The sequence below is a fragment of the Neodiprion lecontei genome, chromosome 4, assembly GCF_021901455.1.
Source record: "Neodiprion lecontei isolate iyNeoLeco1 chromosome 4, iyNeoLeco1.1, whole genome shotgun sequence".
In the NCBI taxonomy this organism is placed as follows: Eukaryota; Metazoa; Arthropoda; class Insecta; order Hymenoptera; family Diprionidae; genus Neodiprion; species Neodiprion lecontei.
This window is the reverse complement of record NC_060263.1, coordinates 23,475,471-23,489,200: the sequence shown is the minus strand read 5'-3', so window position 1 is coordinate 23,489,200 and position 13,730 is coordinate 23,475,471. Positions and strand designations below refer to the sequence as shown.

At 43.7% G+C, this 13,730-nt stretch overlaps 2 protein-coding genes across 4 annotated transcripts; one reads left to right on the top strand and one right to left on the bottom strand.

Moving 5' to 3' along the window:
• The first annotated feature begins 8 nt into the window (after positions 1-8).
• Positions 9-5,637, top strand: LOC107221893 (solute carrier organic anion transporter family member 74D). Of its 2 annotated transcripts, none has more exons than XM_046736795.1 (6): positions 9-691; positions 776-885; positions 1,670-2,782; positions 3,243-3,630; positions 4,947-5,044; positions 5,171-5,310. In XM_046736795.1, exons 1-5 carry the CDS (start codon positions 367-369, stop codon positions 5,015-5,017), a joined length of 2,007 nt encoding a protein of 668 aa, XP_046592751.1. In that variant the 5' UTR covers positions 9-366; the 3' UTR covers positions 5,018-5,044; positions 5,171-5,310. The 2 variants fall into 2 exon arrangements, with proteins under 2 accessions (XP_046592751.1, XP_015516546.1); XM_015661060.2 differs by having other exon boundaries at positions 11-691; positions 4,943-5,044; positions 5,171-5,637.
• A 766-nt stretch (positions 5,638-6,403) lies between these two features.
• On the bottom strand, positions 6,404-11,681 carry LOC107221903 (solute carrier organic anion transporter family member 2A1). Of its 2 annotated transcripts, none has more exons than XM_015661074.2 (9): positions 11,047-11,681; positions 10,747-10,956; positions 10,307-10,565; positions 9,967-10,108; positions 9,561-9,852; positions 9,193-9,382; positions 8,697-8,955; positions 8,181-8,613; positions 6,404-7,779 (listed from the first exon to the last, which is right to left on the bottom strand). In XM_015661074.2, exons 1-9 carry the CDS (start codon positions 11,303-11,305, stop codon positions 6,656-6,658), a joined length of 3,168 nt encoding a protein of 1,055 aa, XP_015516560.2. In that variant the 5' UTR covers positions 11,306-11,681; the 3' UTR covers positions 6,404-6,655. The 2 variants fall into 2 exon arrangements, with proteins under 2 accessions (XP_015516560.2, XP_015516562.2); XM_015661076.2 differs by having other exon boundaries at positions 6,404-7,767.
• Positions 11,682-13,730: the final 2,049 nt, after the last annotated feature.

The following is a 13,730-nucleotide window of genomic DNA, read 5'->3' as shown; positions in this document are numbered from 1 at the left end:
CGAGTTCGGCGTCACGGGTTTTTTTTTTTTCCCATCTTAGTCAATCCTACAATCCGAACTCTCCCTTTTTCATCCGGTCTCTATCGTCGTTTATCATGCGGTGATTCGTAGGTGTTTAGAATTACGCAATATGTGAATTAGACGTTAGTCCATCCAGAAGTGAGTAAAAGATAAGATAGAATAGAAGAATAGAAACACGGCTGCTACGCGGTAGAGAGAATACACGTAAATATGGCACACCTGGCCGGGGTGGAAGATTGAAAATTTTTCAACGATGTTTACAACGCGTCAACAGTCTTCTGGGTAACCGATCCGAGATAAAATCGTCGCAATAGCTGCTCACCGTCGAGCAGAAGTCTTGCCAGCATGAAGAAGCCTGACAATAATTCAAACCACGATAGAAACGGTCCGGAGCATGTCAACCTGCTGAGAGTTCCTTCCTCGTCGCCTCAGACGCCGACGGCTCTGAACCGAGGGCTCGAAGATGTCTTCAGAGAAATGCCGATCACCGAGGACACCGCGTGTGGAATTTGGTGTTTCCGCGGTCCGAATTTACAGAGATTCGCGAACAAGAAGGCCTACGTTTTCCTCTACGGTGTCCTCGGCTGCATATTCTCCGCAAGCTTTGCTTACTTCAACGGGACCATCACCACAATCGAGAAGAGGTTCAAGATACCCTCGAAAACTACCGGTAAGAACATCCTCGGTCCGAATCGTGTTTGAAGAGCGGGATTAACGCGTCAAAGAGAATTCAATTTGCTTTTATTCTCAACAGGATTGATTAGCGTGGGCAATGACATTTCCCAACTATTTGTATCCGTCGTACTGTCTTATTACGCCGGTCGAGGTCACAGGCCCAGATGGATCGCCTTGGGCATTTACACGGTAAGTCTCTTCTCCGGCGTCTGAGTCAATTTTCAGTAGCACCGTGCACCGTCTCTGCTTCCTGAAAAACAATCCCAGTCCCCGCTTCGTACTTCCCTCGCCATTGTACAGCTCGATTCATTATTTTCCACGCGAGAGCTGGTCTACCTACCGCGCGTTTAACAGAGGTAACTAATTGTCAATTGACGTCGCGGTGCTTACAGCGCGGAGACTGTCTGATAACTCGATCATATTTGCACACTCGTCGTTTCCATTACACTGCGACATCATACGCGTCCCCCTGGGTCTACATCCCAGGTAGCACACTTTTCGGGATTACTGTCGAATGAATACGTGAAAATTACTTCTCTCAATTGACAGAAATACGGTGTGAATGTTCACCTAAGATGTGGTACAAATGACTGTCGATAAGCCTAAAGTGGAAGCTGTGTTTCAGAATATTCTCAAAGACACAGACATCAAGACAAAGTCGAAACAAAAATTTGATATCACGTAGAATTCTCTGTATAGCAAATGTAATAGGATTAAGAAAATCTTGTCGATCGACAAAGCTTCGGAATTTCGCTTGACCATTGCTCTGATGACGACAAGTCGATAACTGTTGACTGTTAGCTGTAAATTGACAACGTAGCGGAGAACCGTGAACGTCTGGTTGACGAGTAGTCACCTATCGGTTCAAAATACACGCGTTTGATCAGCCAGCAATAACTGAAATATGAGTCGATCGCTGTGCGTAACCTTAGGTATCCGCTGTATAAACTGTACATCCACGTATCATCATCAGGTCGTTGTTTTCTGCTGCCTAACGATGCTGCCCCACTTCATGTACGGTCCGGGTGAGGACGCACTGGCCTTGACTAAGGAACACGGACCGCTGGAGTCCAGGAACTCTACGGTCTTCATGGACAAGCAGCGGAAGAACCTCTGCCTCGGCAAAGAGGGACGGGGTGCCGAGTGCGATGAGGCGGAGGGGAACTTCGCGCCCCAGGTGCTGCTGTTCATAGCCCAGCTGATATCCGGGGTGGGCGGATCCCTCCACTATACTCTGGGCGTCTCCTACATGGACGACAACATAAAGAAGTCGAAGACCCCGGCGCTGATCAGCTTCTCCTACTTCCTCCGGATGCTGGGCCCCGCCATCGGCTACGGCCTCGCCTCCTTCGCCCTCAAGTTCTACATCAGCCCAACCCTGACCCCGACCATCACGACCCAGGACCCAAGGTGGCTGGGTGCCTGGTGGTTGGGCTGGATAATCCTGGCCATCCTGCTCTTCATATTCGCGAGCATAATCGCCCTCTTTCCGAAGACGCTGCCGCGGGCCGCGGCTCGGAAGGCTTTGGCCCTGGAGAAGAGCAAATCGGCGGCAAGTTTTCCGAACGAGCAGGAAACCGAGCTGCCCACCTCGATTTCCGACATGATGAAGACCTTCAAACGTCTTCTGACCAACACCACTCTCATGTGCAACAACCTCGCCGCGGTATTCTACTTCTTTGGTTACCTACCATACTGGATCTTTATGCCCAAGTACATAGAGATGCAGTACAAGCAGTCCGCCTCCATCGCCTCCCTCATCACCGGCACCGTTGGCCTCGTATTCAGTGCCTTTGGCATTCTCCTCTCAGGGCTCGTCATCTCCAAGTACAAGCCCACAGCACGCTACCTCGCCGCCTGGAACGTCATCGTCGGCGCCGTTTCCGTCATGGGCATGGTATCCTACGCCTTCCTCGGCTGCTCCGCCAACGACAGTCAGGTCTTCGTTCTTCCCAATGGCGAACTCCGTACCGAATTACCGTGCAACGAACACTGCGCCTGTGATTATGTCACCTATAATCCAGTTTGCTCGGAGGATGGCCACACCTTCATTTCCGCCTGCCATGCTGGATGCAAAAACCTCCAGGTCAGTTATTATGCAGCATCGATTGAGCATCGGTTAAAATTCTGGGTGAATGAAATTCGGGTTTAACGTTTCAAAATTCAGATCCCCCAGAAGCGAATGAATGCTAATTAGTGGAAATGACGACAAATAGAAGTGGTTTGTATTTCCAAGAACGTCGAAACTTTTGTAAATTAGAACCGCCAGAATGATTTATATAATTTTGATCCACGTTTTTTCAATCATGACTACTTCACCGATCTACTCTAGACATGAGCAACTGAAGCAGAAAAATAAAGAATTCTCCACTGATTCCGGTTGATTGATAAATGCGATAAGTCCCATCACGTTTCACTGGCAGGCAAATATCAATGCATGCATGAATATTTTTTTTTATCGAATCTTACCGTCTTCACGAGAAATAAGATGATAACTCTGAATCACATTTCTTGAGTCAAGATTAATTGAGTAATTCTCGATCCAGGTCGCTGAAAATGGAAGTAAAATATTTACCCAGTGCAGCTGCGTCAAACCAAAGGCGTCGCAGGCTTTTTCACTCACCCTTCCCTCCAACGTGACGGTCTTCACGGACATTGAACTTTTGGAAACAACGACAAAAATTGCGGACATGCCGATTTTGGGCACCGCCCTTCCCGGCGCCTGTCCAGTCGACTGTATGGACAAGTTTTACGTCTTTCTCGCTGTTGTTTGTCTTCTGAAGTTCAGCGGTGCCACCGGAAGAGCCTCGAACTTTCTTGTTTCCGTGAGGTGCGTCGATGAAAAGGACAAGACCGTCGCTATGGGATTTGGTTTGACAATAATGAGTCTTTTCGCATTCATACCATCACCTATTCTGTTTGGATTCATTATGGGTATGTTTTAGGGTCTTTTGTAAGATATAATAACGATAAGATGGCTGAAATAGTGGATGAATTTAGAGAATTCATACCTCGATAACCGAATATTAAATTCGATCGGGGTTTATTTAATTTGTAACTATGTAGATAGAGTTTCGCTTACATAATTTTTCATATTAGAATAAATAGTTAAGAAGCATTTTTACTAAAAATATAATTAATCATTTCACTCGGTGATACGTTTTGTGGTACCTGTGATGTCTCAAAAGCGGCTTGATTAATTATGTTTAAATTTGGAGACGGTATTTTTGAATGATTAATCCGTTTTACCACAATTCTAATTTTCTTATCATCATATTTTTTTAATGAGTTAAATAACAAAGTTGTAAATTTCGAACGAAAAATTAAACCCCAATCTCAAACGGTCAACATACGCCTATTGTTTGAAAAATTATAGGAAATTTTAGATCATGGGTAAAAAGATGAATTATCCAAGAACGCTATAAAATTTGATGTAAGTTTGTTCAGCGGTTTTTGAAACATTTTGAGCACGGAAAATATGACACCTAGTAAAAAGGTTGCCGTTACTGTCGACGACTTTCTATCATTTGATTCTAACAAAAGAAATATACAATTACGTAAACAAAGGTCGATCGATACAATTTTGAATAAAACAAACCCCATTCGAATTGGATAATTGGTTCTTACGGTACAACGTTCCAAACTTCGAATGTTTCAACCTCAAGTTTTGTTTTATAGTCAATAGTTCTGCTAAGCGCCAAATCTCCAGCAGAATTTCTTTATATCAGTAATCGTCAATTTATCGCAAGATTACTTGAGGAACGATCGAATACACAATTGGGCATAATCAAAACGTTAAATAACCAAAATTCGTTAGAGACAAAAAGACGGAGTGCGACCTTTCTGGTAATTGTCCGTATTGAACGATTTTGATTTGTTTTGTGAAGTTATGCAAGATAATAGAAGTACATCATTTTAAACATTGTTTGAGAAATAGAGGCGATAAACTAATTGACAGAACTGTGAAACATTATTACTGAAGTGAAGATTGAAGGGACTCAATTCTAGACTATACCGCGGGTTTTCTGTGAAACTTACCGGTCAACGGTAAAAAAAATACCGTGGTTATATGTTAAATACATCTAACGATACCAATCGGAGTTTCGATTGTTGACCTACTGGCCTTAGGCGGTGAGTTTCACAAAAAACTCACGGTATATGGAAATGATTCGGAGTGTCGAAAGAAAGAAAATGATCACGGATATAAGCGATGTGAAGAATTGAACAATTTTTGATTTTTTTTCAGACAGTACTTGTTTGGTTTGGGGTAAAACTTGTACCGGAACAGGAAATTGTTGGCTCTACAACGGAGAGGCCCTGAGATATTTGTTGAACTTTACCGCCGCAAGTGAGTATAAGATGTTTACGTAATACACGTGAGCATGAAAACTAGTTTCGAAGGATGATCGAAGCTCAAGCTGTACACTCATAATTCATGCGCATAAATTTTCACCCAGTATTCCTATAACTGCAGGCTTTGTCACAATTGGTACAATATTCGACGTGGGCGTTTGGTACTTTGTCAAGGACGTGAAGATCTTCGACGAGGAGATCGAGCTGGAGGACATCGCTGAAGACACCGCTGACACTTGTGAACCAAGAGGGAAATAGTGGAGTGAACACCCTCGAGAATGATAAAAACGAATTCATCGTCAGAAACAAGACTTCCCAAAGTACCTTAAGCATCTCCTTAGATATTTATAATTAAATTATACAGTATAGGTACGACCATTTCAGCGGTACAAGTACCGGAAGCATATTTTTCTACGTGTATACCTATCGACGTCATTATACTATTCTATAACAAGTTATATGTAATTTATAGCACTTGCGCGAATAACAGAAATCGTGTCAATCCCAGATATTCCAAGGTGAATAATTCTTGCAAGACGGGAATGTAAGACCTGGAGATGGCAATAAAAATCTAAACAAAAATCTAAACACTTTAAAGGAAAACTTCGAAAAAAGTTCAATCGCTTTAATTGTATAAAATAAACCCAGTACCGTCATCGCACAATAATGATACATTGTATTATTATAATTAAGTTTATCCGTTTCGAATGTCTCCATGTCTAGACTCTAGGTCATCCGCTTTATAATATTCTCGCTGTCTTTAGGTCACCCACTATGCTAGCCGTCATTACTGCTGATGAATTATAAAAATGAGAAATTACGAGACAAAGAAGATACGTGATCAATCGTTGGATGACGCACGCAGCGTTCATGAGTTTTTCAACAACTTATTAATCAGGTAATTTCAACATTCAATGTTTGACTAATCGAGTTTTATCCAAAGCTTGAAAATCAATTTATTATTGGGCGTCATTGGCCGAAAATGCATTTTCGTGGCATCGAACAATTTCACGGTCAATTATATTATTAGTACGAAGTTACCAACATTAATGCTTCGAAAATTCTTTTACCTAATTACATTTCAGATAAGTTTGAATTTTCTAGGAATTGATGTCTGTACTTGACGTGAAATTAAAGAGTCAGAATGAAATGGAAATTTAGGATGGTTAAGTGACGAGTGAAAGTGTAAGAGATAAATTTCGATTTTGACGACATGATTTTGTCGAGAGCAAGCCAACGACAGTCTAAATTGAATAATCGTAATAGATAACGAATTGTAACAGAAAATTTAGAAACTTGTTTACCAGATCATAGAATACTTTCGTGATTCAGTTTGTAATTTTTTAAAAACTCGAAGCATAATCTCAATGCCCTGCATGTCTATAACGTTTTAACAAGACTCAGTTACTCAATTCGACTACGTTACAGTCGTTAGGTGCTCTTCACGATGCCAATGTGTAAAAGCTGTACGGTGAAAAATTAGGCAAGTTGCAGAATCACAGCACAAATCAGCATATAACTGTTTTATTGAATAAATATATAAAATAACATGTTTCCTTGTACTATTCAGAGTGACGCGCGATGAGCGATCGAGCTCGAACCCAGCTTAAAAATCTGTAATCAATGTTGGCAGCTTGGTTCCGCCAGGTGAAGTGGATGGACTGTCACTGCCGAGATTTTCCCGGGACCTAGCCGAGGCCTTGTTTTCTTCAACGTCCGAGAGAGGCAGACTGCCGAAACCGGAAGACCCGCTGCTCTGTGGTGGTGGACTGGTTGGCAGCGGAGGAACTTCCGGTTCCGCGACAACGTCCTCAAGCTTATACTGCTCCGACTTTATCGGACTCTCAGGGCTTCCAAGCTCCTTGCTCGGATCGTAGACGGGAATCTTGTCGAGATTTTCGCGGCTGAGATGACCTTGAAAGTTGTCCTGACTGGCCTGAATGCTCTGGATCTGGAAGCCCGGACTGAGGGGGGTCGTCGGCTCCTTGTCAAGGTCCAAAATCGGTATTCCGACCTCGTTGAAGTCCCCGGTGAGCCTGTAGGGCTCGCGTCTCGCCGCAAGCTCTGGAGTGATCTTCTTTGGTCGCTGCGGAGCCTTGGCCGAGTACTCAAAGCTGTCAGTCTTCGAAAACCCGTCGTCGTTGTCGCTCCTCGACTCGAACTCCCTGACTCTTTCTTGGACAGGGCTCAACGAGCTCACGTTCTGCATGGACCTACTCGGCCTCGACTTCCGTCGTTCCCTGTAGACACTGTCCTCCTCGTCGGACTCGATTACCGGTTTGGGCGAATCCTGTGTCGGAAAGGATGCTATCCCGATGTTGTTCAGTACAGGGTCGAAGTCTCTGCTGATCACGTTCCTCCTGGTCCTCGGGCCCGCACTGCTTAGATCAATCTCGACGTCCGAGTCCAATTCCAATGGTCTGTAAGCGATTTCGGTGCTGCGTTTTCGCCCTACCGTGTGTGTCTCGTCATCCGTTGATGAGTCCAGCTCGTCTTCCGTTTCCGCTGCCGTTCGGGCCTCGGTTACGGCAGGCTCGGTACTCTTCGTTCTTATGTTGCCTGGACCCAAAGGTCCGAATTTCAGTGGAGTGCTCGTTTGCTTGGCTTCTTCCGTCACCGAAGGCTGGTTGACTCGTTCCTGAGGAACTGCCGTGACTGAATGCACAGTCGGCGTCACGGCAGTATCAACATTCCCAGGATTGTCGTCAGGGTTTTCATCTACGGTATCAACTGGTGATTGTGATAAATGATTGTGATGAATCAATCTCCAAGGGGTAACCGCTTCTAAAGTTTTGCGTGTACTTGACCTCAGAACTTGAAGAGTTCAAAAAAATTCATCACTGCATGACTTCAAGTGGCTTAAGTGCTTTCATGGGTTTACGACTACGAACTTTCAAGAGGTATCAAGTGATTCTACGTAAATTCACGAGGCTTTACGTGATTTGAAATAACTTCAAATTGCTCTAATTAACTTTAAGGAACTTTAAGCGACTTAATAACTTTACGTCACTATACGTTACTTGAAGTGGCTTGATGACTTCAACTGATTTCAAGTGATCTCACAGGATTTTTATTCACGACGTACACCTGCCTTCAGGATTGGTTACACTCTTGCACACATCGTTACTTACCAGATTTTGCTGGCAGAGGTTCCACAACGCCTCCCAGTAACGGAGACGTTTGCACGCCCTGGAGCTCGGTGTCCTCGGGTAGATCAATTTCGGGGTATCCGTACAGCTTAAGATTCCTGCTGAAGTACCAGACGAGGAACTGGAATATGGCACCTATCGCAGCGATGGCCGCTGAGAGGTAGCAGATGTAGTCGGCAAGCTTGTCAGTGTCATACAAGCGGCAAACGATTTCGTCGGTACCCCAAAGCTTGCAAGTTCTCGCCACGATTCGTTCGTACAGCATCTTTCCAGGCATGTAAGCCAGCATGGCTATGTGGGCCATGTGGAAACCTACGGTCAACGCTTTGTCTTGCGGGTATATGGCCCTGAAGACTATGATCACGTTTCCCACCGCCGCCGTAGCGAGCAACGCCGTAATCAGAACCGAGCTCACCTAGTATCAGAGGTTCGAACAGTCGTTGATCATAGATTCGGAGGAGATGGCGGATGGATTCTTGATAACTGGTCTGTACTCACCTGATAAATTATCCAACCGATGTGACAACTCGTTGAGCCGCAGGGTCCGTCCACAGCATCGATGTTGCCCAAGCCCAGCATCTCCTCAACGCAGCTACAGTCGCTGTAGTACTTGGTGTTGTTGACGAACTCAACAGTCGTGCAGCCCGCGTGACACGGGCTGTAGAACGTGAATCTTCCTTGTTCGTCGCACACTGGGCGAAAGTCCGCGTCACGGGAACAGCGGCAATTTTTGTTGCAGTATTTGAGGAGTATCAATCTGTAAATTGAGGAGTCTGCTGAAGTGTTTCAGTGATAAATTTAATAACAGTATATGTTAATTGCGTAAGAAAAAAAAAATCATATTCACCGGCAGTATTTTTACAGAGCAGAATCTAAATATTTCGTATTTAAAAACCTTGTTCTAACCAGGCAATAGATTTTTAATTGGTGATTTCGTATTCGACGACTCGTCAACGAAGCAATAAAATCGAAAGTGGATAATTGTTTCTCTTACGTATCCCTGTGGGTTCCAACAATCGACGGCTTGTCGCATGTGGCAAACGCTAGAGCTAGAAAAATTGTTGCCGTTAAAGCCATGGCTATGACGGTGTATCCTGCCACATACGACGCTGCGGGCCTGAACTTTGCGATGATTAGACCAGCGATAATGACTAGCGAGCCCGCGATGATGGGTCTTGTGATATCTGAGGAGAATAATTGGAGATGATATCTTATTGCAGGGGAATGCTGAATGTCACCAATCAAACGGCATATCCTTTGGCAGTCATAAAAGTAGCTGTGCCTTAATTATTATTATCAAATTTGTTTGCTTATTTGACCGAATTGTCTCTTCGAAATGACTAGAGATCAAAGCGAGCTCACGTGCGACTAATCTGGACGTCCATGGGTCACCGAATCCAAGGTACATCCCCGTCGGCCTTGGGATATAGTACCTTGACTCGAGAAAAATGCTTTCATTCGCCATGAAGTTGACCAATGCGGTTATGGCAAACGAGGCAGCCAGTGCATTGAATATTATTATTTTATTCTCAAACATCCTGAGCACTGATCGAAAAAATCCAGTACTGGCAAGTGCTTGGTTGTAGGATTTAAAGCTGCTGCGTCTGGACCCATTTGCACTGTCCAAGATGGAGGCTGCAGCCTGCTCTACAACCTAAAAAAACTCGTTTTGTACATTGGCATCGTTAGAATTTCATCGATTTTATGTTATATTTAATGTTTTTCATACACCCAGCTGTATTAAATGATATCAGGTACATGCGTTCACCTCTGAAGGTAATCTTCTCGGAAATATAGCAACGAAGAAAGCAGGAATTATTAAAAGAACTCCTAGGATCGGCCAGCCTAGCCACCATGCTCCAATTTGTTCCTGGTAAGTATCCACTCTGCTTAAGCTCTCGGAGTCTATCCTAAACACATTTATTGTCATTTCAGTTTATAATTTACACCATCTGCCAGAGATGCGTTCGCTTGTTGAAGATAATCATCACCAACTTCTTTAAATTCAACATCCTACGTCATTAAATATACCGAACACTACCAACAGTGTACCAAAAGTGTTTGGATTTACTTTTAACTATTTTATAGCCTCAAGTCAAATTGCTCACATCAGGCATAACCAGGCCAACAAGCAGCCCAGCAAGACTCCGAAGCACGTGACAGAGAGAACAACTCCGATGTAGATAGCGACGTTCTTCTTCTTGGTGTTGTCGTCAATGTAAGATAGTGCAAGCGCGTAATACGCTACGCTCGCAATTCCAGAGATGATTTGCACGACGATCAGCAGACCAAGAATCACGTAACCCGTGTCGGTGCTGTCCATGGTCAACGACGCCGTCTCGGGGGAGCAGAGCTCTGGACTGTCATCTGTCGACAGATATATTCATTTTAAAGACAGAGGAATTTCACGATCCTTAACAAGTTTCAAGCATTCGTAGTGTGACTCGATCAACGTGACTACAACTCCTGTCGATACTTTCGATGAGCTTCACTTTCACTGGCGTGAATATCGATTCTACCTGCACCCTTTCATTTCTCTCAAGCCTACCGGAATAGAGTGACATGTGGGTGACGTTTGTCGACTCAGCTTCCACTTCGTCACTGCTCGCCAGGCGTGGAATGATCAGCGAAATATAGGCGACACCTTGCACCATTACCCAGCCCCCGGTCCATGCGGCTCTGTGGATTCTGTCGCCCCAATACGCGACGAGGAGGCCAACGAACGCAGGGGTCAGGCATGAGAGAACAACAACCCATTCTGAAAGGGATAAAAGAGAGCCGTGGGTCACAAACAAGGGTCTTCTTCCACTGTCGAAGGAGGCAAGAGAATGATGTTTCTTTGACTTACCGATGATGGTCGGATCGAACTGAAACTTCCTGGCAATAGTGTGACTCGTGATCAAGAAGTAGGCTTGAGCCGCAGCCTGGACTGTTCCGATGGTGCTAACGAGACCAACGAACAGACTTCGCGTGGCGAACCTGGCAAGTTTGGGGCAGGACATCTGTCCGCAACCACAGTCGATGGATTCATCTGGAATGGGATTGGCGGGTCCTGACAATCCCCCCTCGAGTTCCGACCTTACCACCCTCTGAGGTCCGATCGCCATTTCGATCCTTGTGAGAAACACTCTTCACTTCACTGTTCGAGAGTTCATAACCGATCGAGCGTAATTCGTTATCAGATTGATCTGATGCGATGACGAATCATCCACACCTCGCGATGTGACTCGAGGCTGGTTGTTACAACTGCATGTATCGACTCACCGAGGTTCCCGACACACTTTAATGTTCGACGAAATACTTCAGGGTGAAAGGATAAGCGATACTCCGTAGTTCTTTTTTATCTCAGGCACGAATTCACCCGTTGTTTTTCTCAAATTCGAGCATTTTTTTTTACCCCGGATGAAACGTCTGACGAGAGAATTAACCGCGGAGGCACAATCTGGTCGCTGGAGCTTCTATAGGCGCGGTGATTCGAGTCCACGTGTTATCTTCGCGTAGATACGGCAACAGATATCTCGCTTGATAAAGTTGCGTGACACACACGCCTTGTCTTCTACTGGCGTATATGGGCCACGTCGAAAACCCGCGCAGGGATGCCCTCCAGTCTGAGGGCCCTTTGTTTCATTTCCAATTCAGGGCCCATTCTCGACGAGGTGAAAAGCAAACTCCTTGAGAATTCGAGGAGTCGGGCCGAACTTACGCCTCACAGTTGCAATTTGTTGACTCGTTGTAAAACATGCTCACCCAGAGCGTAGCTCATAGTGCGTAGAAATTAATCTTGATTCAAGTAGTTCGTATCAATGACTCATCGTTCGTTGACTGTAGAATAAAAAAATTACTTTCAAGCGAATTTTACGCAATACGCAATTGCGGATGCTGCGATTGACTCAACAAAATTGTCGTCACTCGTTCAAAGATTTGAAGTTTTTTTTTTTTTTACAGCTTTGGAAATTTACTTGAGGTTAGTTATATCAACATAATATAAGAAAACTATAATAGTTGTACTATAGATGTAATACAATAAGTCTTGAGCTGAGAATTGAATCTTTCAAAACACTCAAAACTAACAAAACTTTATACCATCTCAAAAAATGTTCGATCTCGTCTATGATTCCGATAATTGTGAGAATTCACCTTTAGGACGTGGAAGAATTTTTCGATTCGATTTGGGAAGGAAAAACTCTGAACTCTAACCTTCAATTTTTATCCGTCTATCAATTACAGCGCTAAAGCCAGAAAGTAGCAATGACGAAAATGGAGTGTCTGAGTGTGTTATGATTTCGGAAATTTCGGAAGGTTCTGGAACTCGCGAGACGATACGGTAAAAGTCCACCGCAGTCGGCGTTCTAAGAAAATGACGGATGCCAATTAGCATATGAAAGCCTCTGAGAGGCAGAGGGCAGCTTGGGGCAGCACTTGGCAGGGCGATCACGTTTTTGAATATTAAGGGCGGGATTACACGCAGGGCTTAAGGCGCGAAATTTAGTCCGGCAGAACCTGGAAAAAATCACCCTTAATACCCCTCGATGCGCCCCGGTAGGCGGGGCACCATCTTCCCAGAAATGTCTACCTCATTTGCATTCGTATTTGCACTTGTTCAAAGAAAATACGTTACCTTATCGGCTCTGAGTACCGATCGCCGACTAATTGCTCGAACTTTTATCGCAAGACATCGGAAGTTTGATGATCGTGAAGTTTGTCGTTTCTTTCGATATTCAAGTCAAACTTTTTCCGAAAATCATTAATTTTTTCCCTGTTGAGTTACTCAATTTTTATTCTCATTTATACGATTCTTCTAGTTAACGTATCAAAAACTATATTTCCGTTTTTGAAAACACCAATGTGGGCAGTTTGTGAAAAAATATTTCGATACTTAGTTTAGATATTAGAGTTACATTCAAGTGTTATAGATTTGACGTTTTTCCAAGCGTGTTAATACAGTTTATGGTGTATGAATTTAAAAAGCAATTAGATGCTAATCGTTGAAAGAATAAGAAAAAAATCGAAATCGGGAAACTAGTTTTTTTACTGATCGATTATCTGCAGGAAAATGTTTCTAATTATCTTCCGGACTCGGTAACAATTGACTCAATTCTCGCAATACAGGTGAAATTTCTTGTGTGAAGATTTAAATTTCTGGATAAAAAAGAATTTTAATCTAATTACTTAGAGTAAAAAATCGTGTTTTTTTTCATAGTTTTGATTTGACAAAAAAATACCATCTCTGTAACTACTTACAGTAGTCTGAAACCCGTTTTCTTGGATTTCACGATCGAAATATCAACAAGAAATGGTTACAAATCGGTGAATGAAATGCGGACCAAAAAAGTAAACTTTCGTCCTATTTATTTCACGGGAGAAAACAGGTATACACTACAGTATCACTCGGAACATTGACGAAGAAAGTGGGACCAACGTAAGTGAATATCATGTGCGAAAGTGTTAGTGACGGAAGGTGCATCGGGTTTGAGGAATACAATCTAAAAATCAGAACCGACGACCATAATCCGTCGGTGTCCAATCAATTCT

Bases quoted from the DNA above. Each gene is read 5' to 3' on its own strand.
- LOC107221893 (XM_015661060.2), top strand. From the start codon at position 367: ATGAAGAAGCCTGACAATAATTCAAACCACGATAGAAACGGTCCGGAG. The intron at 3,631-4,942 runs GTATGTTTTAGG...ATTTTTTTTCAG, and splicing joins TCTGTTTGGATTCATTATGG to ACAGTACTTGTTTGGTTTGG. The intron at 5,045-5,170 runs GTGAGTATAAGA...CTATAACTGCAG, and splicing joins GTTGAACTTTACCGCCGCAA to GCTTTGTCACAATTGGTACA.
- LOC107221903 (XM_015661074.2), bottom strand. From the start codon at position 11,305: ATGGCGATCGGACCTCAGAGGGTGGTAAGGTCGGAACTCGAGGGGGGA. The intron at 10,109-10,306 runs GTGAGCAATTTG...AAATGTGTTTAG, and splicing joins TTGGCCTGGTTATGCCTGAT to GATAGACTCCGAGAGCTTAA. The intron at 8,614-8,696 runs GTGAGTACAGAC...CTCTGATACTAG, and splicing joins TCGGTTGGATAATTTATCAG to GTGAGCTCGGTTCTGATTAC.